Source organism: Micropterus salmoides, unplaced genomic scaffold (genome assembly GCF_014851395.1).
Source record: "Micropterus salmoides isolate LMB-PRFRI ecotype aquatic unplaced genomic scaffold, ASM1485139v1 Ms_hic_scaffold_4, whole genome shotgun sequence".
NCBI classification, from domain to species: Eukaryota; Metazoa; Chordata; class Actinopteri; order Centrarchiformes; family Centrarchidae; genus Micropterus; species Micropterus salmoides.
The window spans coordinates 20047166-20075082 of record NW_024043372.1 but is presented as its reverse complement, the minus strand read 5'-3'; the positions used below and the strand labels follow the sequence as shown (position 1 = coordinate 20075082).

Below are 27917 nucleotides of genomic sequence, written 5' to 3'. Positions count from 1 at the left end.
TAAAAAAAGAAAAGGGGGTTAAAGGTTGTTTTGTAAATTGATTTCTCATCTGATGTTATTGCAATTTGAGTTTATTAGATTTATTTTTTTTTTTTTTAGTTATTTGCTTTTAGGGAGGCTTTGAGTGAAATCATACTACTTTTTTATGCTGTAGTCTGAAGCATTTTATTTGGTGTATCAGCAGTTTTATGCAGATAACTCCACACATCATATGGGATTTACTAGAATTTACATACATATAGAAAACGGATAAACAGACAGTGATTCTTTAAACATTTTTTTTTCTTACTGAGGCAATTTGAAATATGACGCTTAAGGCCTTTTTTTCTCTTCTCCTCTGTCATTCCCTCTCAAGGTTTCAAATGCTTGTTTGCACACCATTGTTCACTACAAACACTATCAGTTACTGTTGGACACCTTCCCATATTTGACAGTGTAAAAAAAATAAATAAATAAGAACGTAACTTGATCTTCTCTAGTTTAGGCAGGGTGTGTTTGTGTGTGTGTATATATAATACCACATCCTGGTTTTATGTAGCACAAGGAGGAGCAGGAGCTGACACTTTTCTTTGCATTTCCAAACGCCTCTCCCACAAGGCATGGTTGTAGGAATTATCAGGAAGCATTTCCACAGATGAGATGACACCAAAGCTCTGCTCTATCTACAGTATTTCTTCTTGACAGGAAATACTGGAAGCGCCTTTCAAGGGTCTCAGCTCTACCTTTTAGGATCAGACAGCTCTCTGATTTATTGTAGATATGAGATATCAAGGTGAGATTTTTTTTAAAAAACAGGTAGTTTTGGTTGTATGTCTGCAAATCTTCATCTGTCTACTCATTGTGGTTGACAGCTGTTCTGCGCCTTGCTGCTGTAACTGCTGTCCTCCTAATAACATGGGGAATCTCCATTAACTCATTTGATGTGCGGAAAGCAAGAAGTATTCTGAGTGAGCTCATTTCTACTTATTACATCTTAAATCCTAGACTACCTGCTTTCATTCACTTTTATTTGCCACATCTTAATACTTTTGTCTCCATTATTTTATTTTAGGGCTTAATTACGAAGATCAAATCAAACCTACATTCAAAACAGGTACATTCAATGATATTTCCAACATCACAACTTCCACAGTAACTGAATGCATGACTATCTTCCTGCCACATCAGAAGCACTTTTCCACCTGCCTTTTCAGCTACACCTAAGTGCAACCTCTCTAGAGCCTGTCCACCCGACCATTTCGCTTTTTACATCAGGAGCGGAGCAGCTAATGTTATCGGACCAAAGATCTGTTTTGATGGTAAAATGTATGTTTTTAATATGGTAGCGCCTAAATTAACTCAAGAGGAAAATAGTGTCCCTGCAGTGAAACTCAACCTTACTGGTATCTCAACAGCATCATGAGTCATGTGTTGAATAATGTGGGACCAGGACTGAACATTGTGGTGGTAAATGGTGAGTAAATAATTCTCTAGTCTCCCCGATAAAAACTAAAAAAGATATTAAAAGTACTGCTGTACTATAGACTGTATGATTTGACTATGAAACACAGCAAACAATTTGGGCTTCAAAGTTCATTTTTTAACTTTGAAACAGCAGTTGATAAAAACAATCTCGCCTAAAGGTCCATAGCTGTTCTGGAGCTTTCGGTCATATTCCATGATCTTCGTGGGTTCTTTATTAATGTAAAAAGCTAATGTAGATTAAAGTACTCATGAAAAAGAACATTGTAACAACATTTGGGCCATCTATATGAAGAGCATGTGATATGGTTAAAAGCTCCAGAACAGCTACCTTGAGCTGAGTTGTTTTTTGTTTGTTTTATTTGGTCAGTTGTTAATTATGTTTTTGTCCACCTCAGGTGAAAAAGGAGTTGTGGAAAAATGTGGCTATCTTAATATGATATCTGGAAGTAAGAGGACTTTTTAAAAAATAATCTCTTCAATCCTGTTTTCAATTTCAAAGTTTGTTTTTAAAATGATGATGTTTTTCTTTTGAATTTCTCCACACAAAAGACCCACACGACATATTGGCGTACCTGAACGCGATAAAACCTGGAATGATTGTTTTGGTGGCCTCGTTTGATGATGTGACAACAAAGTATGTCCAAATCCCAACGATTTAACAGCTAAAAACGATTTCTTATCACACGATGTGACCCTTTTCTTCTACTCTGTGGCAGGATGACAAAAGAAATGAGGGATGTATTTGTTGGAATGGGAAGCACTTTGATCACATCTGTAAAACACAGAGACAGCTGGGTGTTTGCTGGAAGAGCAGGGGCAGAAAATAAAACCCTCTTTGAGAAGGTTAGTGAGCCTGTTCATCCTCTTTCCTTTGTTCTAATTGTGTCAGAAAAGACCGTCTATTTTAAAATACGCCAAAAGTTTAAAAAAAAAAAAGAGAGAGAAAAAAAAGCATGATAATTGATGGCAAAACAAATGTCTGTGTTCCTTGTTCACCTGTCAGCAAGCTGTTAATGAAGAGAAAACCAACGTTTATGAAAACTGGCCGGATATGGTGGAGGTGGACGGCTGCTTCCAAAGGACCATAACTGACGGACATGAACCTTAAAGGACCTTTGTGATGAAAAGGAGAATATCTTCCTTTTTTCATGGCCTTTCAAGAATTCCCTCTAAAATGATGCCATACCAAATAGTTTTACACTCTTTCTGAAATTCAAGATGTAACCTGTTGGACCCACTATTCGCTTAAGCTATGTTTTATGTATTGCATTGTGTGCAGTTTTATTTCTGCTGCTTCTGTCCACTCTCAACATCTACTGCATGTCTGTTCATGCTGAAAGTGTGGTCCCTCCGCTGTTGCTCTGCCTGGAGTTTTCCTTGAGTTTAGGACAGAAGGTGTACCATTTTGTACAGACTGTAAAGCCGTCAGAGGGAAGTTTGTCATATGTGATTCTGGGATATAGAAATAAAAATGTCTCCACTTGACTAGTGTACTGTTTCAGCAGTTTTGTCCCTCTAGGATAAATGAGCAATATTGGTTCTTATTCCTGGAGGTGAAAGATCATTTATCATTTAACTGTCAATGAAAACCAGGTGCTCCGGTTTTTGTAATCTGCAGTGCCCTTTTTTTAAAATCTCATATTTCTCACTTTTTCTTTACTTTTGGCAGCACTTCCTTTCCTTCTCACATTACTTCTTATTATTCCTATTAATATGTGTTGCATACTTTTCCATTTCATCCTGTTCACCAGTGGTGTACTTTCCATAAGTAAAACTACCAATACTACAGTGTAAAGTGTTCTCTCCTACAAGTAAAATTACTGCATTCAAAATACATAAGAAAATATGTGTTCTACTTACAGTAAGTAAAAGTGTCAGTGTAATCATGTGTAATCAGCATTTTATAGCTGCTTGAGGTGGAGCTACTTTTAACTACTGTATGCACAGTTAGATAGTTAAAGTCTACTGGCTCCCACCTTGGGGCCGCCTCCCAAGGGTCACAAGATAAATGTGACGGGTCGTGAGATGATTAATGGGAGAGGAGAAAAGAAAAATGTAAGTTCCAATACACAAATTTGGATTACTTTTTGGACTTTTCAACAAAGCTTTGCTTTTTTTGTACAAAATTTATAATTTGACTTATCTGGTTTCTGAGCATCATATGAGTTTATAGTTAAGATGGGAACTAGAACTCATAGAGATCTGAAACATGACTAGGAACCCCAACCAGATGCTGCTTTTTTGTTGTCTGGGAGCAATAGTTTCATTTTTTACAATGCGGTGTCATTATTAAGTTTATCATGTGGTTTTTATTATGAAAAATCTTAATCTGAGAAGCATCTATTAACTGCAGCTATCAGATAAATGTGGTGGAGTTAAAATATAGATCAACATAAAATAGATGCTCAAGTACTTAAGAGCAGTACTTCCACCCCTGCTGTACACTCAATGTTCTTCCAGCACTTTTGGCTTGTTCTCCAGGGTTTGTCTTCCACTTGGTTGCCGCTTCCCTGGGAGCATCAGCATTGGTCCAAACGCAGGGCAGCTACCTCTTTCTCTGGCATTCTGGGCTGCTGGGGCAGAGCAAGAGACTAACCTCTAATTATTACTGACACTCTGTCCACTCTGAGCCCAGGAGGTGTCTCAGCAGAAACTACAACTGGACTAACAGTGAGGACATGGGAGTCACCCATGGAAAGAAAGTAAGTTTGTTGATTTTTATTCTTCATTTGCTTTTTGTCCTTCCCTGTGAGACATAACACATGTATGATTACTCAAGTCACATTAAGATAATCCAGCAGAAGCATCCATGTGGCAGCAGTAGTTGACTGGCATGCATTGTGTGTTTGAGAAGATTTAGAGACTAAAAGATGATGAGAAACCCAGTGTTACAGTATATTATTGTCTTAATGAGTGATTTCAACAGTATTAATTTGAGTATCATGTTAAAGCTTTTATTTTGCAGAACTTCATTCTGGTAGGTTTGTCTGCTACTGTTGTCTCTATCTTTTATTTCCCAAAGAGAGTGAGTGCTTGTACCAAACACTGGTCTTTATCCAATGAAAAAAAAAAATCTTGCCAACGCCGGAGAGTGGGCCTTGGAGAGTGTTTATCCCGTCATGTCCTATTAATTCTTCTCCACACAGTATCCACTGTCGGAGATTTAGCCAAACAGCGTGACTCTCCCCTCATCGACCAAACAGCAGCCAGAAGCAGAGTTGTCATTAAAATGCCTCATTTAGGTTGCACTTTCCCCTCCTTCCCTCCAATTTACTGTCATCTTGTTTAAACTTTACTTTATTTGAACACATTTAGCAGTGCTACTATATATTGTTTGTGTGTGTGTGTGTGTGTGTGTGTGTGTGTGTGTAGATGGCCAGACATGGTGCAGCTGAATTGCATCTATCTAATGCCAAGGCTACAACAACCATCATGTAACATGAACATGGATCGATAACGTAAATGTATCTATAGTAGATAATGCGCAGAACAAAAAGTATATCTGCTACGCTTTTTAATTTTTAAAACATCTAAACAACATTAAACAAATATTTCATCAAACAGCAAATACAGAAATAATCACTTTCACAGACAGCAGCCCAGTCTGAAGCCCGCAGGGGAATAATTCTTGTCTCGACTATTAATTCTCCAGCAAATGAGTAACTCAGTGGGACTCAAACTGAGTTTTGTTTGATCCTGACATTAATGAGGTGGCAGCCCTCCACCTCACCAGTAAGGGCCCTCGCTTCACTGGACATGTGGAACTGGAGCTGACACTTCATTTGTCTGTCAGCATCATAATGCGGCTTTGTGTTGCTCACAACTCTCCCTGCCATTTGCATGAAACTGCATTGCTGACCTGACTGGGAGATTTCTATCTATTTGGAGTGCTATCATGTGTCACACTATATTCATCCTTCCCTGTTTTTAATGCTACACACACTATAGCTTATGGGTAAGTTGGTAGTAACTGTGAGATATGTTATATTCTGTTTTACATATCATCTCCTTTTTTCCCGCCGACAGAGAGATCTCCAACATTTTCCAAGTAGAAGTGCGACACACTCGGTCCAGTCTGGTGAGAAACCTATGAATATCCAATGTGATATTGTTGATTTTTATGCCATCTTGTAAGTACTTGTCTTCCCACCTCTACCATTTTCAGTTCATGTTCGACAAGCAACAACAAGCAGTAGGCTACTACACGCATAATGTTATTGCAGAGCTGATGGAAGGACAATTGCTGGAAGATATAGATTTCCAAATTGTTATTTTGACTATAAAATCTATAAAATCGGGTCCTTGGAACCTTGCTTTTGAGGCAGAGCAGTACTGACCCCTGAGCCACTGTGGTACTACTACTTGAGTATTTTCATTTTCTGCAAGTTTATTCTACTCCACTATAATTCCGGGGCTTTGTTGAGTATTATTATTAAGTATAGGAGTATATATTGATGCTAATACTTTTTATTAATACATTTGAATGCATGACTTTTAGCTGTAACAGAGTATTAATACACATTGCTGAGTACTTCTTCCACTGCTTTGATTGATTGATTGATATATTTATTTCAAACATGTTAAAAAACAACAACAAACAATTTAAAATAAGCATACATTCAAAGTAATACAAACAACAACAACAACAAAATCTAAAAATATTTAGCAACCAAACATAAAATTTATGATTGCCAATAAAATAAACTTCTATTTACATGTTTGAAAAGCTTTTATTATCATTGTCATAAATGAGGCAGGGTAAGGGTCTGTTTGTATGACTGAGGGAGGAAACTGTCTGTGCCACCTGTGAATCTGCGCTATGAAGCACAGGTGGTGACTGTAGTGTTTGCTGCAGAAGCATTTTTATTGATTTGACTGTCATTTGTTAAGTCAGTGAACTGTTATGTGGCTGTCAATAAACAATTTGCCTGACATTCAACACTGAAGTCTGTAAAATGTGTTTTTAACTAAGTCATTTTTTTATATATATATATACAACAATGTAAAGATAGTGATGAGTAATAATAAATCAATAAAAACATAATTGAGGGACATAAACGAGACAATGTAACTTTGAAAACTTCCTTTCGGAAATGAAAAGATGAATCTGAAAGCAACTAAATATACACTCTGTGCTTTTGTTGCTACAGCCTCATTTGGTACCTTATTTGGACCAGTAGCTTCTGGTGGCTAATATTAGAAAACTTTGGACAGATAATGTGTTTGTAATACTGAAACCTAACCAGCTGTAAATGGTGAATGTGTCACTTGCAAGTATGATGAATTCTGCATCACAAGAAGAGGGTGAACAGGAAAACAATCTTGGTAGGAAAATATATACTGTAAGCTGGTATGTTTTTTTCTCTCTCCAGCCTCAGTAATGCAGACACACCAAATTGAGCAGGAAGACCGATACTCAGAGCTTCAGGCTCCTCCGCTACAGAGTGAGGAAGAGGGCAGTAATCTCATCAGACCCCAGAAACCTCTCAATCCTTTAACGGCCTCCAAGAGTCACCAGGAGCTCCATAAAGAACTGCGGATGACCCACAAGAGGTTGGGCAGACACACAGTGTGTCGTGAACATTCACACTCCAGTTTTATTGTTTTTCCCGAAATCATAAAGTCCTTCTGTGTTTCGGTCAGAATAGTGTCACAAGAAGGAAAGACTGAACTCCAGAGGGCTTTAGAAAAGAGGAAATGGGAACAAAGGATGAAAGCGAGCAGGGATCAGGAAGAGGCAAAGAAGAACAGGTTGCCACTTCATCAAGAACTGTTGAAAAGACATCAGAAGCTAGAAATGGTTTGCACAGAACATGCTCTATTTTTGCACATTTTTCACACACAATCTCGTCACATTGACTAACAAATTGTCGTAGTGGCTGACATTAAAGTAAATGATCTGTTCTGAGAGCAAAATGATTGTATCAAATGAAATTGCTCAGTATTTCCACACACATGATTGACTATGGTGGTATATGATTATCCTATGGTGATTATACAGTACAATGTGGAGCATTAAGCTGTTCTGCAGTCAGCCACTGGAGGGCAGTGTAGACATTGTTTCCGACACAGCAGTCCAGTCTGGGCTCCGGAAGAAAACCATTGATCCTTTAGACATCCTGTGTGTATTCATGCCTTCTAGGTGTTCTATTTATATAAACTAAAATACAGCACTTAATGAATTTTGTAAGACCATTTACAACTATGGAACCAGGCCTTTCATTTTAGAGAATTATCTTTAAAACCTATTCACAAAGTATCTTGTGAAAATGGTGCTGCATTACTGTGGCTACACATATGAGCTCTAAAATTTTAATATGTCTTAATTCCTCCACAGCTGGAGAGAGAGACAGGACAGCAGCGAGAGGGACCAGAGTTCCTCCAAGTCAAAGAGAGACTGAGAAGAACTGCAGCGTTGGATGCAGGAGAAAAAGAAGTGCTTGCCAGTTGTGATTCGTGATTGAATGTTTTCTGTTGACAGTCACTACAATGGACTGTTGATGGGGATATCAACACAGAATATGAAATAGCTATTGGAGGGTTAGGGGTTTTGTGTTAAAACCTGTACAAGAAATAGATTATACAGCTGAGCATCCATGGTCAGCAAAACAATTAGATAAGGTGAAGCACCTGGCCAGAGCTGCAAATGTAAAGTAGCAGTTTTTTCTGTTGTGATCAATATTAAAATAAATTAGTGACTTCACTTGAATAACACCATTAAGTCTACATGGCTGAATCAGACTGCTGGATTGTTATGTAGACAGTGGTGACAGCTGAGAGCTGCACGTGTACGGTAGCTGTTACATATATAATTTCTCACTTCCCAACAATGCAAACAGAATTTACACCATAATATGTTAGTTTTTGTGTTACTATTTTGTAATATGTCTTGTTTCTGTTTCCATAATACTACTACTAAGATGGACATTTTTCTATGTTGTCAGTATGTGGCAGAGGTTTTATAGCACAATTTACAATCTGTTTTTTGGTGTATTCAGTTTTCATACACATTTCATTGTTTTATACAGCCATGTTAGATCGGTTTTGTGATGTTGTGGAGTGTAGCATCATCAATTAAGTGGTGGTCTATTCAGGTATATTTGTCTGAGCTTTCAAGAGGGCACTGACATGATGTCTGGCAATGTGAATGAGGTCCACACAGAGAGTTATTGTAATTCCAAGTTGACTATTAAAATGACTTTTGTGTCCTTTGTGTGTTTTACGTTTAACAAATATGTATCAATAGGAAATTGATATGTTGGAATATTTTCCTCAGTGATGAAATGTGCAGGCAAGTGCAAAACAAAGAAAAAAGACGACGTCACAACCATCAAGTTCTAGTGAACATTCATTTGATTATGTATGGAAAGGTTTTAAACTAATTTAATCTTTGGAAAATAATAAATGGTACTTCTTTCCAAACCACACTAAAATTAAAGTTACTCCATAATGACAGAACACACAATGCATAGACAAGGAAGATTTATTTCATTTCCTGCAATCATATCTTTGTGGGTACAAATCATTGTATTTTTTACGTCTTGTTCAATAACCCATGATGCATTGCATCCATACATTTGTAGCTCAAAACAGCTTTTACAAAAAAGGATATACAATATATACTTATATTATATATATAATATACACGTGTTTCTTTATGCATTTAGATGTGTTTGTAATGGGTAAAATACGCTTTTCAAAAAAAACAAAACACAGCCAAGTGGAAACAAATCCCAAGTAAGTTTCAACATAAGGTCATTTACCAAACAAATAATAGCCATGTTGTCAGAGTCATCAACATTACAGTTAACATGAAGCCCTTCACACACAGTTTGCATATTTTCCATAATTACATGTCATGTAAATCCAGAGTGACTGCTGTATTTTACTGTACTATGGACCTGAAAGTATCAATGACAGATTGTTTTATATGGGCATGATTTTTTTTATGGATTGGTTGGCTATCTCTACAGCTAACTAATAATAAATTAATAATGGTATGATTTAATTGTTTTCAGCCACTTGTCGCAGGGAGAATTTTTTATTTTTTTTTTTACATAAAATATTTGCAAAGCATCACCATCCTTCATCTGAGTCGTATATTTATAAGAAGACAACATATCTGAATCTATACAGTAGAACATCCCCACTTCACTGTATGGCTTTAGTACCGTAGTTCATCTACTCAGGAGGACTGCAGAGCTTGCGCACTGAAGGCTACTCCCATGGCAGGCAGGTGATGTTTCCAGCCCTATTTTTTTTTTCTTCATGTTTTGCATTGTGGCTGGGCTGGCGCCTGTGTAACCTTTTTTTGTTTCTGCTTGTGCCTGGCTATCACACAGGGATAAATAGTTTAAGAGGTTCTACATAAGCAACGGCAAGAAAACAGACTAACAAAAATAAAATTCGAGATGAGTAAATAAATAGTACAGGAGAAATGTCACTCAGGTAGAGACTTGACCAAGACAGTCAATGCAAATGTTAAGTCCACTGTGCTGTGTTGTACTTTGTCAACAACATTACTTCTGGTGTTACTCACTTCACATTATATAGCTCAAAATTACAGTATTACATCATTTTTTAATACAACAGAGTAATAATAATCATGTGTGTTTATACTAATTGATCATCATTCATGTAAACATATTTAACCAGGTCATGCAAACAGTAGACCAAAACTTCTTCCACTAGAGGTGCACAGCACAGAGCAGGCGCAGCGCCCAGACTGAGATCCCTCCCAGAGGCCCAGAGACTGACAGCAGGCGGATATTGAGATGCTTGCCAGAAACAGAAGAGGGAGGATGAGCATCATATGACTATAATCGTTTTCTACCCATGAATTTAGAGGATTCTCAACATAATTGCACCTTCAAAATAACTCCTCCTAGAGCCCATGGCAGATGGTCAGATTCCTGTGATTTAGGGACTTGCGGGGGATCTCAGTTTGAGCCTCTGATAACAGAACAGCCATAAAACAAAAACAAAAAAAAGTCCTTTTGATATTCATACGTTTCAATGTTTTCCCCAACAGAAGCATGCAGACACTCCGGGTCAGAACCATTCTTCACAAGCCCAGTCTGAGCCAGAATATAGTATATAGAGTCCATAACACCCAGAATCACCCTCCACCATCCAAAAAGGCTTTAAACAAAACTAGTAAATACTTATAAAAGGACAAAAACACTTAATATGAGAAAAAAGACAGTGTGATCAAATGGGCAGGTGGCATCGGCAGTGAAGACATGCCTCTATTCAACTAAACAGCTACTTGGTCAGTGACTGGACTGAGTCACATTGACAGGTAAAGAGTATAAAGACATGCAGGAGTAGCTTTCAGTACTGTTTCCCTTTTAGAAAGCGTTCCCCTTTTCTTTGTGCCCTGTCTGGCCAGATGTTTGGAGAAAGCTGACAGTAATGTAGAGTGTTTTGAGCAGGTGCATGTAGACAGACAGTAATCGCGGTTAGAGGTAGATGTGACAGATCATGTGAGAACAAAAACAATGGAGAAGACTGCCTTTCGGCCACTGCCCCATCTTTGATTAAGACTCCAGAAGCTTGGATCCTTCCTGAAGCTAACATCCAGAACCACTTCTTGTTATGCACGCACTGCAAATTACCACTGTCTGCTATAGCTGCACAAAGGCCAACTACATGTTAGGTTGCTAGGAGATTTATTTCAGGATAATCATGCAGACAGGCCCTTTCTATAGATCGCTGTCGGAGCAGCCGTGCATTCTGTTCTGCAAAAAAGTTATAACATATTTATCTTGAGTCAGGATGTGATTTTTTTTGGGACAAAGACTTACAGTGTGCTTCTCTTCACTGTGACAGTGACCTGCTTGCTGTAGATGTACCCTGGTGGACACTGCCTGATAACTACTCTGCATTCCTGGCCAGACTGGGCGGGCGGGCTCTGGACGCTCCAGGGATACAATGTCACCATGACATGGGGAGTTTGTGCTCAGACGCGACTGGCTGGCCTGCAGCAGTAGGTGCAGCTTCTCAGGCTGTCCCGATCTGTGCTGCCCTCAGCGCTTCCGCGACGGCCATCCTCGTAGTGGGACACTGGAGATAAGGGCATAACAGGGAACATACGAATTTAAAGGGGAATTCTAGTATTTTTTTAACTAGGGTCTTATTTTCATAATTGTGGTCATTCTGATTATGGGTCATTAACACTTTGCATTCTTCCTTTGTAGAGATATGGGAAATTTGACTCCGGCTAACCAACATATATTCAAGCAGGCAGCGGGAGCCTCCTAAAGCTTTCCAAATCAACTCAAATTGAACTTAAAGTCATTTGAAATGCTTTTTTCTCTGACCAAAAGTAAACACCCCTGGATTAGATATTGTTTTTGACTGATTTATATGCAATCAGCCGGCAAACCAAACAGCTACCTGCACACGGTGGTTTGTTTCTAGGTGTGAGGCTGTGGGTTGCTGTCTAGCGTGTGTTCATGCTAGAGAAGTAGTAACAAATGGGAGAATATTTTGTTAATGTTATCCAGCAGACTACAAGGAGGACAATCGCAAGTGTACATGGATGGAGCGATACCAGCTGTGTAACTACAACAAATTCACAGCTGTGATGAATATTGCTGTGCAAGAGACTTTGTTTCACCTCCCCAAAATCAACTGGGCCTGGGCCAAATGGTCAGCTCTCTATAAGTTAAGCAACAGCTGTAAGATCAGACAGATAAGATAAGGTAGGGCTTTATTTGTTTAGTTTGTAATTGGCAGTTGCTGACATAGCATTAGTGGTTGTGAATATCTGCTACAATGTTCCAGGGCATTCACATTGTCGCATTGTTACGCACAGTAGTAGATAGTGGATGGAAACTGCACTCTCTACCATGTTTACTTTCAAAACTTTCACTGTGCCAGTGCAAACACTCGGTCTCTGTCTTGACCATAGACTACATAGAAAGACAAACGACGCATTTCCACTTCCTCCCACTGTACAAAAAGAGTCAGGTGACCTATTGTAAAGAGTGATTATAAATATAAAATTATTTCCAATTTTCAGTGGCAGTTTGGTTAGGTTTAGGCAACACAACGGCTTGATTAGGTGTGGGATAAGATCATAGTTTGTGATAAAATAATAAGTCAACACAGACTTTTGGTTTCACACGGGACACGAACAGTGCATTTCTGGCGAAAGGCACTGTAGGCCAACATGCAGAAACAACACGTACAAATCTCATAAGAGTTTTGCAAATCTAGGTTTACCATCTAGACTCGACCCTTTTGGGGAGCTGTCATGTCGTTTATCTTTATATACAGTCTATGATACTGACAAGTCTGCTTCTGGAGGTTTCTTTGCCAGTGGCATTTGCTAGACAGCAACTGTCTCTCAAATGTTTTTTTACGTACCAAATCTAGCTTGCCTGGAGTACGTTTGAATCTCAGGTTTCTACAGACCTTTTCCTTTTCAGTAGAGGAATGTGAAAAAAAATTATGAGAAAAACACATCATTGAATGGAGGAGATCTTTAAGTAAAAACTTCATATGAAACAACAAAAAATATATTTTGGTTTATTATTTGTGCATATGGCAAGATGGCTAACCATACAGCTACACCTGGTTAGCCAGCTGGTTGCCCCATAAGTAGATCACTTTGCAGTTAGCAAAAATAGCTAACCCTGAGTGCTAATTTCAATTTTTACTTTCAGTCAGCTGCAGAGATAAGTGTTGGAAATGATTTCTGTAACATTGGTTTATTATAACATTTAGGATGGGTGCCCCAATATACGTTTTTTGTTTGTTTGTTTGTTTTTTTGCCAGATTCGCGTTGCCGAATCTCTACAATACAGGTGGCAAGCGCAAAGTTAGCACGACCAAAAGTTAGAACTGCCACAATTATAAGAATGAAACCCAGGTTGAAAAATATCTGAATTTTCCTTTAACAAGTTATCCTTGTAACTGGTTGATCTATCCTCTCCTGTCAATTTTCTCGACTCCCTTGCCTGACCTCACTTCTCCAATTCCACCCTGTAACCCTAACCCTCTTCATACCCATTCATCATCACATCCCCTCATCCTCGATCTTCTATTTAATCCTGTGCATAGCCTCTTTCTACTGTCTGAAGTACTGTCTAGTTGGTAGTGATGAGAAAGATCCCCACTAGTTGCAAGTATTCACATCACCGGAGGACTATGATTGCAAAGTTGGCCCACAAGAGGGTTAAAATACTGTGAATTTAAAATGTGGCACTAAATTCATTAAATTTGGGTTTAGTTACTTTGAACTACAGACTTTGGCAAATGTGTAGCATCCAGGTTTGTTTGGTTTTCAGGCACTTCTGTATTATTAAGCGTCCAAGTCAGCGACATCAGAGCTTTCAGGAGAATCCAAGTTTCAGTAATTATCTTGGCTGACATGGTTTGTTGGTAAAATAAAATGGTAATCACAGCAACTCTGATAGTACATGAACACGGCATATTTTCATTTCATCCCCTTTCACCCCGCTCCCCATGTCTGTTCCTTGCTAGCTTACATCATTAAACCTTAGGTCTGAAACAGACTGAAAGAGGGTGTTTGTTCATTCACTGTGAATTGATAACTTACAGCTCTCCTCCTCCCCATTTCCCAAATCATCTTCCTCCTCCTCCTCCTCTTCCTCTGGGAGCAGATGTCCATGGCAGGGACTGGTGGGAGTAATCTGACTGGGTCCCTCGAGACTAGTGCCCAGCTGCAGCTTCCGCATGTGGCGCACCACTGCTGTGGCATTAAATGCTTGCTACATGGACAGAGAGGGAGAGAGGGACAGAGAGAAAACCTCCTGAGTCTGACAGCTATTGAGGGAGAAAAACAGCAAAGGCGTACAGTATGTGCTCTAACTCCTGCCAATCTTAATACTGCTCTTTCAGCATGCCACTGTATGATTCAGGCGAGGCACTGACCTTCCATTTACTTTTGGCAAAGTTCTTCTTGATTTGAGCGCTGACAGATTCGTGGATATTCTTGTCCAGAGCTGTATCTCCACAGATCCTGCAAAGTCAACAAGAATTAGAGAATTTACAGGCAGTTGATGCATCTGACTAGGGTTTATTATCATATGAATATATAATAATAATAATAATATTATTATTGATCAAATTAGGAGATTGATGGGAAATTTATCATAAACTATTGTTATGATGGTATGTATTATCTGCTTCGAGCTTCTCAAATGTACAGAATGTGTACTAATTTAATACGTTTATGATAGTATACTGAAAATCTTGGAGTTCTGCACTGTTGGTTGGATAAAACAAGACATTTGAATTTGTCACCTTTAGCTCTGGGAAATGAAAATGTGCATTTTTCACTGATTTCTAACATTTTGTGCATTGCAGCCCTAACATTTTTCCAATGAATCGATTTTTACGAAAAAAGAATTCTAGTCTGTAAAATGTTGACAATAGTCCAAATCCTAAAGATTATCAGTTTACAAAGATATAAAGCACATACTCATCCTCATATTAAGTTAATGTTTAGCACATTTGCTGTAAATATCTTTAAATATTTATTCTTATCGAAATGGTTGGAGATTAATTTCAAAATAAATTTTAAATTAAACTGAACTTGTTAAATGTTTCAGTTCTTTCTATCAGCTGATTGACAGTTGACTTTCTTACCATGGATGCTGGAGGGCCTGCTCACACGTATATCTCTTCAAAGAGTCTTTTTCCATCAGGTGACAGATGAAGTCTTTGGCTACAAACAAAAAATGAATGACATTTACATGAAGCTTTTATCCAAAGCAACTTACAATTGCTATACATATCATAGGTCACATGCCTCTGGAGCAACTAGGGGTTAAGTGTCTTGCTCAGGGAACACAACGGTGGATGGGTCACAGTGGGGGATTGAACCCGGGTCTCTCACACCAAAGGAACAGTCTTATCCGTTGCACTATCACCACCCTTAATGTTGTAACAGTCCACTCTTGACTTGTTTGACTTGAATTTCACTGTTTTCACTGCTGTAGATTTTTTTAGTAATCGGTAGTACCTGAATCTGAGATGTCATCCCAGTATGGAGAGTCAAATTCATACTCTGCTTTCAGAATCTGCTCAAATAACTTGGCATCATTTTCATCATAAAACGGAGGATAGCCACATAACCTGAGGGAGAGATAACGTTACATATTCAATACTATAAAGTGGTCACTTTACATAATTCTCAGTGATGAATGAGCTCAGACTTACAGAATATAAGAAATGACTCCTATGGACCAGCAGTCCACTGCTTTGCTATACGGCTTCTGAGCGAGCACCTCAGGAGCTGTGAAACGCACACAGCAGACATTCGGGAAAAGTGGAAAATACTCAGAGAGACACAGAGCAGCAGTGAGGGCAAATTCAAGTAATCTTGACCTTTCGGTAATACCATGTGATCTGGCAGGTCACGTTAAACAGGTGGAGAGCACTTCTGAAACACTTGCATTTGACTCAGTAGTGGATGAAAGAGCCTCTCAAAACGCAATGAATACAGAGGGGATATCAGCTGAAACAGCAAGTGCTGAGCTCACATGAAAGAGAGGGGGGAGGTGAGGAGAGTCTGGCTGACCGGAGAAATAAATGCCTTACCCACATATCCAGGAGTACCGCAGGCTGTGGACATGACACTGCCTGACCCCTCAATCTTTGACAGTCCAAAGTCACTGATCATAATTTTGGACTCTTCTTCCATACTGTAATACAGCAAATTCTCTGGCTGCAAAGACAAGAAGAATGATAACATAGGAGGGTTTGCAGATGGGAGGGGGAACGGAAAGGAGGCAACTGCAAGCCAGACTGAGGTGTTATATTTCTGTCTTCCCCCCGAGCAATGATACCTTCAAGTCTCTATGGACGATCCCCATATCATGGAGGTATTTGACTGCATCCAGGATCTGGTGGATGAGTTGGCTGGCATCTCTCTCTGTGTAGAAACCTTTCTCCACAATCCTGTCAAACAACTCCCCTCCGGACACCCTGCCAGGCGAAAATAATGGAAAACAGCTCAATAGTCCTGTACCTTTACTGAAGACGTGGGTTTTAGTTAAAACCCCTTTAACAAGCAACTTCTTACCGGTGGGTCAGTCATTACAAACTCATACTGTGCAGCCAAATATTGATCAGAACAGTCTTTGTTTTAAATTCTATATTTTTTTAAACAATGTTGTATAAAATTATACTTAAGGCATCTAGCATTTATTGTGCTTGTGCAGTTATAATAATAATCATGAATTTAAGTATTTCAATTGATAATTGATTAAATATGATATATATGTGACATATATGATTATATATGACACTAGACTGTAAAATAAGAAGATTTTACATCCTATTTGAGGGGGATGCCTGTATGTTAATTAAATGTTTATGTAATAAATTACATAAAACAGTGAAAAACCACCATCACAAGTTCTCAGATCCCATGTGGACACTTTTCAATGTTTTGTTTTGTCTGACAAAAAAACACCCCAAAACCCAAAGGTATTCAACTTACAATGATGTTAATCAGAGCAAAGCAGCGAAATGTCCCATTTGATATGCTCAGGCAAAGAATGTTTTGCATTTCAGCTTAATAAACTGATTAATTTCCTGTAAATCAACAAATTGACTAATCAAATCATTGCTTCAGCTCTATTTCACAGTAACGATGCACGATGAATGCACATCTCCTATTCCTATGTGTAGGATAAAGAGGAAGGAAACTCACAGTTGCATGACAAGATATAGATGGGATGTACTTTCAAAAATGTCCTCCAGCGTAACAATGTTGGGGTGCTTGATTCTGAGGACGATAAACAGACAGACATTGTCAGAAAGAATAAGTTGCATTTTTAATTGAGCCACATTTCTGTAATGCTTACTGTCAATTGGTCACCAGATGGCATTCTTTCTGCAAAATTCAGAGCGGCATGTTCTCTCTTTTCTATGGAAAGCCCTATAGGAAATTGGGATCAAATCTGTGTTTGCCATGTTCTCCTAAAACATGAGTTGTAAAAGCCTCTCAAATCATATCACAGGAAAGCTTTGGATACAGTAACGACCTCTTGTTAAGAATTACAATGACCAGCGTCTGCAGCTGGAAGCATTAACAAAGAACGGCTTTGGAGATTATAGAGCTACAGGGGCTTGACAGAATGACAGTAGCCTAACAAATGCTATTCTCACACACACACACGCACACACACAAAATAGAATTGGATCGTTTATTGTTATGAACAAGCCAACAGACAGTCGAGCGTCTCTCTTGGCTCTCAAGTCAAGTTGAGAGCATATGAATGTGCCATCATTATAACACATCAGCTGCTGAGAGGATGTGACTTTTAGTAGGAATAGAGCATCCCTCTGTGTGTGTTTTTTTCAGATTATTTTTTAAGTTTCTTAACTCTCTCATTTATTTAATGGTGACTTTTAAGTATTGGGTCAAACTCCACTCCCATTCTTCCATATCTTTCTCATACCATGCCCCCCCCCCCCTTCTCCACCCTCTATGTCTCTTTCTCTTTCTTCAATACACTGCTGCGGGGAACTCCACACTATCTCCGCCTCTGTGTGCTGTTGCCCTGGCAACAGGGACACTAAAAATAGGTCTATCTTCTTTACTCCTGACATTTCCGGTGCACAATCCTACTGTTTCTACTGACACCATGCATTTAGTCACCCATTCAATTGACCCCTTGCATATATTCTGCATCTGTACATGCACTGCCGTGAGAGGCTGCATTGACTAATTCCTCCTGCCGGACACAAAGCGGCAGCTGACGCGTCGTGTCGAGGGAACTTTGGTGACCTCACCTGTGTAGTACAGCGATCTCATTTTCAATGTTGTTCTCTTTGCCTTCCAATGCTTTTTTGGGGATGCACTTGATTGCCACCAGCCTCTGGGTCCTCTTCTCCTCTGCTAGAACCACCTCTGAGAAAGCTCCCCTAAAACAGAGGCAGTAGACCCACACACACACACACACACACACACACACACACACACACACACACACATACAGCTTTTCATGAAAATATTATTACATTCTTGATATTTTCAGTGCAAAGGTGTGTTTTGGGTTGATTTCCACATAAAACACAATAAAGACCATTATTAGAAATGTTTGTGGCCAGAGCTTTTGAAAAAGATCTCAAAGTACCAGCCATCTGTCTGTGTGTGTGTGTGTGTGTGTGTGTGTGTGTGTGTGTGTGTGTGTGTGTGTGTGTGTGTGTGTGTGTGTGTGTGTGTGTGTTTGGAGGGTGTGTGCTTGAGAGAGTGCTGTCAGATGAATAATTCAAAATAGGGACATTACCGAGAGGTTTGTGTGTGTGTGTGTGTGTGTGTGTGTGTGTGTGTGTGTGGGGGGGGGGGGGGGGGGGGGGTGCTGACAAAAGACTCAGGAGGTGAAGCAACAGTCACAAACAGACATGTATAGTAATATCAGTTAATTAAAAAAAAAAAACTCTTTTTAATCCATTCAATAATGGATACAGTAAATGTAGTGTGGCTGTTTCTGAGGTAGACTACATTATGGATTATGGTGTAGAAGAGTGGGGGAATAGTGTGTGTTTTACAGTGTCCCCACAGCGTGGGAGGGAACTCAAGAGGAGGCCTGAACACACAAACATTGTTAGCAACCACGGGGGCCTTTTACATGTGTGTGAAACAGCACTGTCATGCAATACACAATGCAAATTCAATGTTCACGTTGTAGCATATATTTCCTCTCCTTTTCCATCTGTCACACTGTGGAGCATGTGAGGAGTTAGCACTCTTCACCTATTCACTTAAGTCTGCAACCTTAAATAAACGAATGCAGACTTCACAGTGCAGTTGCCAATGGCAACCATGTGATAAGGAAGCAAACATCTCTCACTTTCTGTTTATTCTGCTTTTAATGATTCTTAACAGTTAATTACAGAGCAGAGTTTTGTGCAACCTGACCGTCTCTCTGTACACCATTTCTCTCTCCTCCCAATGTGGATTTTTCCCCCCGTCATCATGTCATAATAAATGCTCAGTGTGGATCAGTGGTAATCCTTGAGATGGCTTTGTACCGAGGCCATCTTGTGCTCAACGAACCAGCGCAGCAGAAACGTTGCATAGTGAAGCTGATGCACATGAAGAGAAATGATTCTCACACACATCTCCGATTTCATTTTTGAAAAGTCCTTAAAATAACCTCAAAGTAAAATCACATAAAGCTCCAATTCTCATTGACCCATAGAAGCATTTTAATGTGTTTAAGTCTGCAGCATTTACAGCCGGGGTCTCCTCAGAGGGTCAAGAGTGCTAAACTTGTATTGTCGGTGAGTAATGATCTATTTAGCTAAATAGATTATTATTATTTAGATGGGTCAATGGGCCAAGACAGGGAGACAGAAGGGTAGGACCTTAAATTCACTGATATTTGCATTTATACTGGGAATCAGGGGCAGAATTTTACAATTAAAAACAATGTTTCTGTTCTGGTTCTGCGTGGAGAAAAAGCTTTTACTGCATATTATTTTCTTGATAAAGCAATTAATAATTCTGTCTATTAAATGGCCAATCCATTAAAATAGTGACAATTTAACGCCACATTTTCCCAGAACCCAAGGTGTCTTTGATGTCTTGTTTTGTCTGACCAACAGTTTAAAACCCTAAGATATTTATAGATTTGATTATCAAAATAGCTGCCACGTCATTTTGTCGATCGACCATTCAAGCTGGTTAGCTTCAAAATTAATCCATCTGAGACATGGAAAATGGTCACATTGGCACTGTGGTGAGTAATGCAATCCTCAGCTAACACAGCTAACAAGAGACCTTTAGCCACACAACTATGTAACAACAGTAACAATAGCATCAGTAAAGCAACATTGTCTGTTATTTTATTCATGGTCACCAGTCCTATTGTCACATTTTTCAATTGGCTGGATGAGTACAGTTCCTGCACGTTTCTCCAAGTAATAAAAACGATGATATTAGACTTAAAGATGTCATCTAGACCACCGGTTCCCAAACTTTTTTGGCAACACCCCCTTCTACATCTTGACTGGGTAGGTTTGCTTATATAAAGGCCTGTATGTATGTATATTTTTTACTTATTTATTTATTTACTTATTTATTTGCTCAATGTCCCACCCACAGCACTCTTATTGGTTACATGTTGCGAATAATAGCCTAGCGGAGCTGTGTTGAAGAGAAGGCAGCCGATATTACTGAAGGTGCAATAAACATATAATGATCTGTTTCTATGATCACAGCGCAGTGTCCCTGTTACACCAGTGAACATGCCCTAAGTGGTTTCACTCAAGGCACGTACAGACTACACGACTTTTAGTGTCGTTACACTACAACTTGCTGTCTTGTGACGGGAGTCGCTGTGGCATTCACACTGCGTGACTGATCAGTGACGGGGTCACACACTACAAGAGCTGACAGCGGCTGTGGCACTGACGCTGGTCTCCAAACCACATTTTGTCAATATAACATACATGAAGCTCTATAATGAATGTGAAACGGGAAATTACGCGACCTACACACGAAACAGCTGTTGTTTGTTATTAAAGATAGAAATTATAAAGACAAAGAATATGGATGAAAGAATGGATTAGCACATGCAGGTAGCAGGGTTTTACTGAGCTACAGAGAGAGCTGGAGGGGAGTAAGAAGTGTTTTGCAGTGAAAAAGTATGCCTGCTCTCATTGGCTGGATGTGGATGTCGAGTCGGTCGACTCTTCCAGATATTTGGCATGCTAGATATTTGGCATGCTAGATATCTGGCAGACGTCGGTGATGTGGCAGTGATGTGTCGGGGAGCCGTTTTGATGTGTCGTTGTGTAGTTCACACATAACGACTGGCAACCGCCGATCAGCCGCTGATTTATCACCAATCACAGCCTGACATCGCCGAGCAGCAAATCAGGCTAAAAATCGTGTAGTGTGAACTAGGCTTAAGCGACACTTGAAAGTTACTGTCTTTTCACTGCAACTTATGCCTTGTCCACACAGAATAGCCGTGGCCGCAACCATACCCCCGCCAGCTCCGATGAAGCTCAGCTGCAACATAAGTGCAAACCGGGAGATCTTCTGGGCGGACTACGAAGATATTGCCTTAGCAACAGGGCTAGCAGACAAGCCCAACCAGCGACTCTGAGAAGTGTGATGGGAGCGGAATGTCGACATGTCTATAAACACAACTTGAACCTGAGCAGCAAGGAGCAAGCGGACGTGACCATCATATTGAACTCTGTGGAACGCTACTTCAAGCCGGCAAAAAATGTGATTTATGAACGCTACATCTTCGGCAACTGCAAACAAGAGGAAGGTGACGCAATCGACAGTTTTGTGACTCGACTCAGGTAAAAAGCAGCTACTTGTGAATATGGAGCCTTGAGAGATGAGCTAATCAGGGACAAAATAGTTATCGCCATTGCTAATGAGGGCACATGCTGACAGCTGCTAAGGGAAAAAGACTTAACGCTAGCCAGTGCTATTGATGCATGTCGAGCAGTAGATCTGAGTGATTGGCAGCTGAGATCCATGGAGCATGAGAGATCTCACTTGGACACTGTAAATGCCATAGGCAAACAAACATTCAAAAAATCATTACACATTACAGAAAAAACTAGTGATCGCAGGGTGAGGGTTTCTCCACATGCAAGTACTGTGGAACATCACATAGTTGGGGAAAAGAACACTGCCTAGTATATGGCAAGGCTTGCAATGCCTGTGGCACAACCAATCATTTTGCAAGAGTGTGTAATAAAAGTAAGAGAAGAGATGGGAAACTCCACACAGTTGAGGAATTGAACACTGACAAAGACAACACAGTCATGGAAACCAATCATGTGTATGCAACAGAGAGTATCGGTGCAGTGAGAACAAAAGGCAAAAAATGGTTTGTCAATCTTCGGCTAAATGGCAAACTACAGAGATGCCAACTTGACTCAGGAGCTACATGCAATGTCTTAAGTCTCAGAGACAAGAAGAGGCTAGCTCCCAGAGAGAAATTAAAACCTAGTAGCACCACCCTGAAACTGTACTTTCACCAAGGTCTGCCATCATTAGGGGTCTATACTACAGAGTGTGTTGTACGGGGCTGCAAATATTACCTAGATTTTGAGGTAGTGCACACACGGCAGTTGCCACTGTTGTCGGGGTCTACATCAGAGGAGATGGGACTCCTATACTTCACCATCCCAGAGGAGCTCAGAGTAGAAGGGCTGAACATGGAGGATGACAGCCTCACCACACCACCAAAAGTACGGTCATCAGAGCATTCCATGATGTCTTCAACAACCCTGTGGAGGCACTCCCCAGAGAGGTGCACTTCCAGCAGTTCAGCTGGTGCAGTGTGCACCACGCAACGTCCCGGTGGCTTTGAAGGTGGCTGTAAAGGCTCAGCTCGACAGATATGAAGCGGAGGGCCACATCACATCAGTCAGTGAGCCCACAGACTGGATCAGCAATATGGTCAAAGTCAAAAAACCTGAAAAGCTATGCATATGTTTACAACCTCATCACCTCAATCTGGCGCTCAGGCGATCGCATTACATCATGCCCACACTGGAGGATGTGCTTTATAAACTGCCAAAAGCCAAAGTATTCACACTGGTGGATGCAAGAGACGCTTTTCTGCAATGCAGGCTGGATCAGGCTAGCAGCCTCATGACCACCTTCTGGAGGTGGTTGAAACTTCGATTTGGTGTGTCGCTTGCCCCAGAGGTCTATCAGCGAAAACAACACGAGCTGCTGGAAGGGCTTGATGGGGTGGAGCCTATAGGTGACGATATCCTCATCGTAGACTGTGGAGACAGCGAGGAAGAGGCAGGCAAAGACCATGATGCCAGGCTGAGATGACCATAAAACGTTGCAAGGCTCAATTTGCACAGTATGGCCAACCTGATAGGGTCATCTCAGACAATGGGCCCCAGTTTGTTTGCTCTCAGTTCCGCCAGTGTGCTGTGGAGTGGGAGTTTGACCATCTCACTTCCTCGCCAAGGTATCCAACGGCAAGGCGGAAGCAGCTGTCGAAATCGCAAAAAATCTATGCAACAAAGCCCTTCGGTAAGGTAAGGATGCCTGGAAGGCAATTTTACAATGGCGAAACACCCCAACAAAGGGTATGGACAGCAGTCCTGCCCAACATCTGATGTCACGATGTCTGAAGTCTGCACTGCCAGTGGCTCACACACTTCTGGAGCCCCAGGTTGTCGCAGTTTGTCCACAGATGTAGTGGACAAACTGCGACACAGGAAACAAGTCTCTAAACTCATCTATGACAGAACTGCTAAGGACTTGCCTGAGCTGGCAGTGGGAGATGCGGTTAGGATGAAGCCACTACCAGGGGACAGAACAGGCATCTGGCGGCGGGGAGTATACCTGCGGAAGGTGGCTCCACAGTCATATTTGGTGGAGGTCGAGGGTTCCTTCCTCCGCCTGGCTGAACCACTGCCGTCGCAAAATCAGGCCTTCACCAGAATGTGGTGGGCTGCAGCCACAGTGCGATGTGACGGAGAGCAAGAGGGCATGCTTGCTTTCTCCTCAACCTACTCCCAGCAGGCTGCACAGCAGTCCGCAAGCCTCTGGCCCAACACAGATTTTGGACACATCGGCTGTCACAGTCTCGCCTCACTCCCCAGCACTCTCTCGATATGGCCGCCCTAACAGACTGAACCTATGAGTTTCACATGGACTGTAGTTCTATACAGAGCTGGTGTAGAAAATGCAGGTAGATAAGAAGTAATGTTTAACTGGTTTCAGAGCTTGGTTATGTTATAATAACCCAGTAACTCTGTCTCTAATCAGCACCTGTTTACTGGTTTCCACTTATTATTTATTTATTTACCATTCTCTATTTCAGTGCTGTTTATACTATGTTCATACTATGTCATATTGCATATACTGTATACCAATACACCTACCTCAGGTCATAGGTCTTATTTATTTTTTCCAGCATCCTTTGCACTATGCTCCATCACACTGTGTACATGTGTACATGTATGTGTACTTGTATATCATATCCACCTTCAACATGTACATAATGAGAATAGTTTAATCTTGCATGCTTTGCACTCTGATCACTGCACTATTTGTCAATATGTCTATATTGTTTTGTTCATAGTGTGTATATTAGTGTTGTCTACTCTGTAGTTTGTGTCTGATTATATTTTATTATTATTATATTATTATTTTATTTTTGTACAAGTAAGCACATCGTGAGCAATGTACAATCCTGAGTCAAATTCCTCGTATGTGTACACATACCTGGCAATAAAACTGATTTTGATTCTGATTCTGATAAGAAGTATTGTTCGACTGGTCTCAGTGACCCATTATGTTTATGTGATTTTTTTATGTGATTGCTTTAGTTAAATTCACAAGTTGGTAGTACAAGTGAAGTTTTCCTTAATTAAGAAAAGGGAGATGTCACAGCAAGAAGGTCATGGGTTCAAACCCTGGTTGCCCTGGCCTTTCTGTGTGGAGTTTGCATGTTCTCCCCATGTCTGCGTGGGTTCTCTCCGGGTGCTCCGGATTCCTCCCACCGTCCAAAGACATGCGGACTCGGTTAATTGGTGACCCTAAATTGTCCTTAGGTGTGAGCGTGAGTGGTTGTTCGTCTATGTGTGGCCTTGCGATGCTACTGCATGTAGCCTAGGAGCCTTGTGCACCAGCCCGCGCTGTTGTTGTTGTTGCCTGTAACTGCTTAATGCCTCGTGTCCCCACTAAAGGATGGCTTGCAACTAACCTGGTGGTCTGCCTCTCCTTAACTACACCACGACCCCAAACAACCCACCTGCAACATTTTGTGTTTCCAAGATTTAAAGTTTAAGCTTCACAAACACTTTTAAGCAGAGATAAGAGGAAAGTGTCACGGGGTCCTAATAAAATAGAGAACTTAGACTCACTATGATCTGAAAAATCCTTATTGTCAGCAAGGCTGACTTAGTCACCTGGGGATTTGAACCCTGGAACTTGGGATTACCAGAGTAGGTGACTGACTGACTGAGCTGTTGGTGAAAGGCTGTTAGCAAATACCTCCTCACAGGTTGAGGTAGTGTCGTCACATGTGCCATACCTGGATAGTTTTGTCAGTTTAAACAAAACGCTTACAACAGTCAAGATGTTTGTGAGAAAATTCTGAAAAAAGGAGATATAGATGTTAATTAATTAGCATATTCTGAAAAATATAGAGTGATTGACTTCTGAATTCAAAGTTCAGCTCTCCAAGACATATGGGTGATTTTCTTAGATTTTTTGAAGTTTAGAATAAGAAATGTCTAGAAATTTACATTTGTTGTAATAAGCCAAAACCACTTTGAGCAATCATTACCAAATTTTATGTATGAACTGAGTAGTGACCTAGATCGTACAAACCAAATTTTGAACGAATCCATGAAGCAAATTACAAGGTATAAACTTTATGCAAGTGTAGCGCCCCCTAGTGGAAGAATATCCCAAGACTGCTCAGCGAAGCTCGGAACCAGCATCTGAACAGACCCGTAAAGTTTTGTTACAATAGCCGAAGCCAATTTTGATTTATGGGCATTTATGTAAATTTGTATGTAAAGTAAGTAAGTAAAAATTTATGAAAAAAAAAAAGGTTGACAAATCAAAATTCTTTTGATAACTTTTGCGACAACAGCGACGTCGTTAGATGATCCTGCCAAAGTTTCTGGTCAATTGGCAAAACCGTCTGGGACAAGTTCGCAAAAATAGGTTTTTGAGAAAAGTGATAAAAAGTCACATAATTTGACATTTTTAGGCCATTGAAGCAAAGATGCAGATGAATCCAGAGATTAAAATGATGATAAAACTTTGAATCTAAATGAAGCCGTTTTCGAGATAATTGCAAAAACCCAAAGTTGATTGTTAGAGCACCACTATGAGGTCTATGAGTGCCAATTTTTTTTGCATGAGTAGTGGGTAGAATTTCCAACCTACATGCCAATTTTGGTGAGTTTTCGTCCAGCAGTTTTGGCTGCCCAAACACTTTTATTTGAGAAAAAGAAGAAAGAAAGAAAGGAGAAGAAGAATCTGAACAAAAACAATAGGGCTCCAGCAGCTTCACTGCTGGGATCCCTAATAAAGGAGCGCAGGCATCATGGGTTGATGATAAACTCTGAAGTAGCCGCTTTTTGTTCTGGAAAGCTCAGGCAGGTTCTGTGGGTTTTAGGGGGTAGGGAGAGGGGTAGAGAGAGGGAGAGTGGGCTACAGATAGGAGTCATTACGATCATCAATGAGATTTGAAAATAAGGGAAATTTAAACAAATAAAAGTAGCGTATAATTAATTTTATTTTTAGCACTACCTGTTTTATCATATAGCACTCTGGGATTTACTTAAATATAAAGTGCATTACAAATAAATACAATGTTATTATATGTTGCATGTTATAAGTAGTGGGCTGGTGATGGCGCAGTGGATAAGTTGCATGCCTTTGGTGTGAGAGCCCTGGGTCCTACTTCCCACTCCCCACTGTGACACATCCCCCAATGTATCCCTGAGCAAGAAACTTAACCCCAAGCTGCTCCAGAGGCGTGCGACCTCTGACATAAACAGCAATTGCAAGTTGCTTTGGATAAATCACACCCTGTGTAAAGCCTCATAAACAGATAACATGGACAAAAAGAGGATCCATATGAGGATTTGTAAGTAGCTACAGCGCGGGTGGCTCAGCCTGAGAGAAAGCGAGGGGATAGGGAGAGAAGGAGAGGGAAAGAGGTGTGTGAGTAGCCATTTCCTGTGAGCTAACTATTAATAATAATGTTTTTAATTAATAATAATAATAATAATCCTTATTTGTAGAGCACTTTTCAAAAACAAGTTACAAAGTGCTTTAGCAAGTGTAAAGACAATAATACCCAAGAGACAATAATACAAAAAACAATACAAGATAAAAGCATGAAAACATTGAAAAGACTAAAATACAGATAAATATAAAATTAGTAAAATACAATAAAATAAAAGGGATAAAATAAAGTCAAATAAGATCGGGAAAGGCTCTCCTATAAAAGTATGTTTTAAGAAGGGACTTAAAAGAGTTCACTGACCTGATTTCCTCGGGCAGGCTGTTCCAGAGCCTCGGGGCCCTGACAGCAAACGCTCTGTCCCCTTTAGTTTTCAGTCAAGACTCTGGAACAGACAACAGACCTCTGCCCGAGGATCTCAAGGTGCGTGCTGGTGTGTATGGGGCTAAAAGGTCAGAAATATAACAAGTCGAGAGGCCATGAAGAGCTTTAAAAGTGATCAATAGAATTTTAGTCAATTCTAAAACATACTGGGAGCCAGTGTAGTGAAGCTAAAATAGGAGTAATGTGGTCATATTTCTTTGTTCTGGTTAAAAGCCTGGCAGCTGAGTTCTGGACAGTCTGGAGTCGATCAATAGCTTTTTGGGTTAAACAGGTGAAAAGGCTGTTGCAATAATCCAGGCGTGATGAGATGAAGGTGTGTAAAATGATCTCGGTGTCCTTAAAAGTTAACATAGATCGAATTTTAGCTATATT

At 40.2% G+C, this 27917-nt stretch overlaps 3 protein-coding genes across 3 annotated transcripts in view; 2 read left to right on the top strand and 1 right to left on the bottom strand.

Moving 5' to 3' along the window:
* Positions 1-514: 514 nt before the first annotated feature.
* On the top strand, positions 515-2949 carry si:dkeyp-67f1.2 (uncharacterized protein LOC556106 homolog). Its single transcript, XM_038697621.1, has 9 exons — positions 515-772; positions 852-947; positions 1052-1093; positions 1194-1305; positions 1395-1453; positions 1860-1910; positions 2014-2098; positions 2181-2307; positions 2468-2949. Exons 1-9 carry the CDS (start codon positions 760-762, stop codon positions 2570-2572), a joined length of 690 nt encoding a protein of 229 aa, XP_038553549.1. The 5' UTR covers positions 515-759; the 3' UTR covers positions 2573-2949.
* A 2390-nt stretch (positions 2950-5339) lies between these two features.
* LOC119886588 (actin-associated protein FAM107A) lies at positions 5340-8672 on the top strand. Its single transcript, XM_038697417.1, has 4 exons — positions 5340-5542; positions 6837-7017; positions 7108-7264; positions 7802-8672. Exons 1-4 carry the CDS (start codon positions 5416-5418, stop codon positions 7922-7924), a joined length of 588 nt encoding a protein of 195 aa, XP_038553345.1. The 5' UTR covers positions 5340-5415; the 3' UTR covers positions 7925-8672.
* Positions 8673-8940: 268 nt separating this feature from the next.
* The window catches only part of camk1a (calcium/calmodulin-dependent protein kinase Ia), a 31411-nt gene continuing 12434 nt past the window's right edge, over positions 8941-27917 (bottom strand). The window contains exons 3-12 of the mRNA XM_038697996.1: positions 18241-18372; positions 17156-17230; positions 16287-16425; positions 16039-16165; positions 15658-15733; positions 15461-15573; positions 15085-15163; positions 14368-14455; positions 14033-14204; positions 8941-11529 (exon numbers count right to left, since the gene is read on the bottom strand). Of these exons, the coding sequence (XP_038553924.1) occupies positions 11426-11529; positions 14033-14204; positions 14368-14455; positions 15085-15163; positions 15461-15573; positions 15658-15733; positions 16039-16165; positions 16287-16425; positions 17156-17230; positions 18241-18372 (1105 nt within the window). The 3' untranslated portion in view covers positions 8941-11425. The remainder of the gene's footprint in view (positions 11530-14032; positions 14205-14367; positions 14456-15084; positions 15164-15460; positions 15574-15657; positions 15734-16038; positions 16166-16286; positions 16426-17155; positions 17231-18240; positions 18373-27917) is intronic.

Excerpts from the sequence above, each read along its gene's own strand:
- si:dkeyp-67f1.2 (XM_038697621.1), top strand. Across the intron at positions 1,454-1,859 it reads GAACATTGTGGTGGTAAATG|GTGAAAAAGGAGTTGTGGAA; the intron begins GTGAGTAAATAA and ends TGTCCACCTCAG. Across the intron at positions 2,099-2,180 it reads TTTGATGATGTGACAACAAA|GATGACAAAAGAAATGAGGG; the intron begins GTATGTCCAAAT and ends ACTCTGTGGCAG.
- LOC119886588 (XM_038697417.1), top strand. The coding sequence starts at position 5,416 with ATGGGTAAGTTGGTAGTAACTGTGAGATATGTTATATTCTGTTTTACA. Across the intron at positions 5,543-6,836 it reads GACACACTCGGTCCAGTCTG|CCTCAGTAATGCAGACACAC; the intron begins GTGAGAAACCTA and ends TTCTCTCTCCAG. Across the intron at positions 7,018-7,107 it reads CTGCGGATGACCCACAAGAG|AATAGTGTCACAAGAAGGAA; the intron begins GTTGGGCAGACA and ends TGTTTCGGTCAG.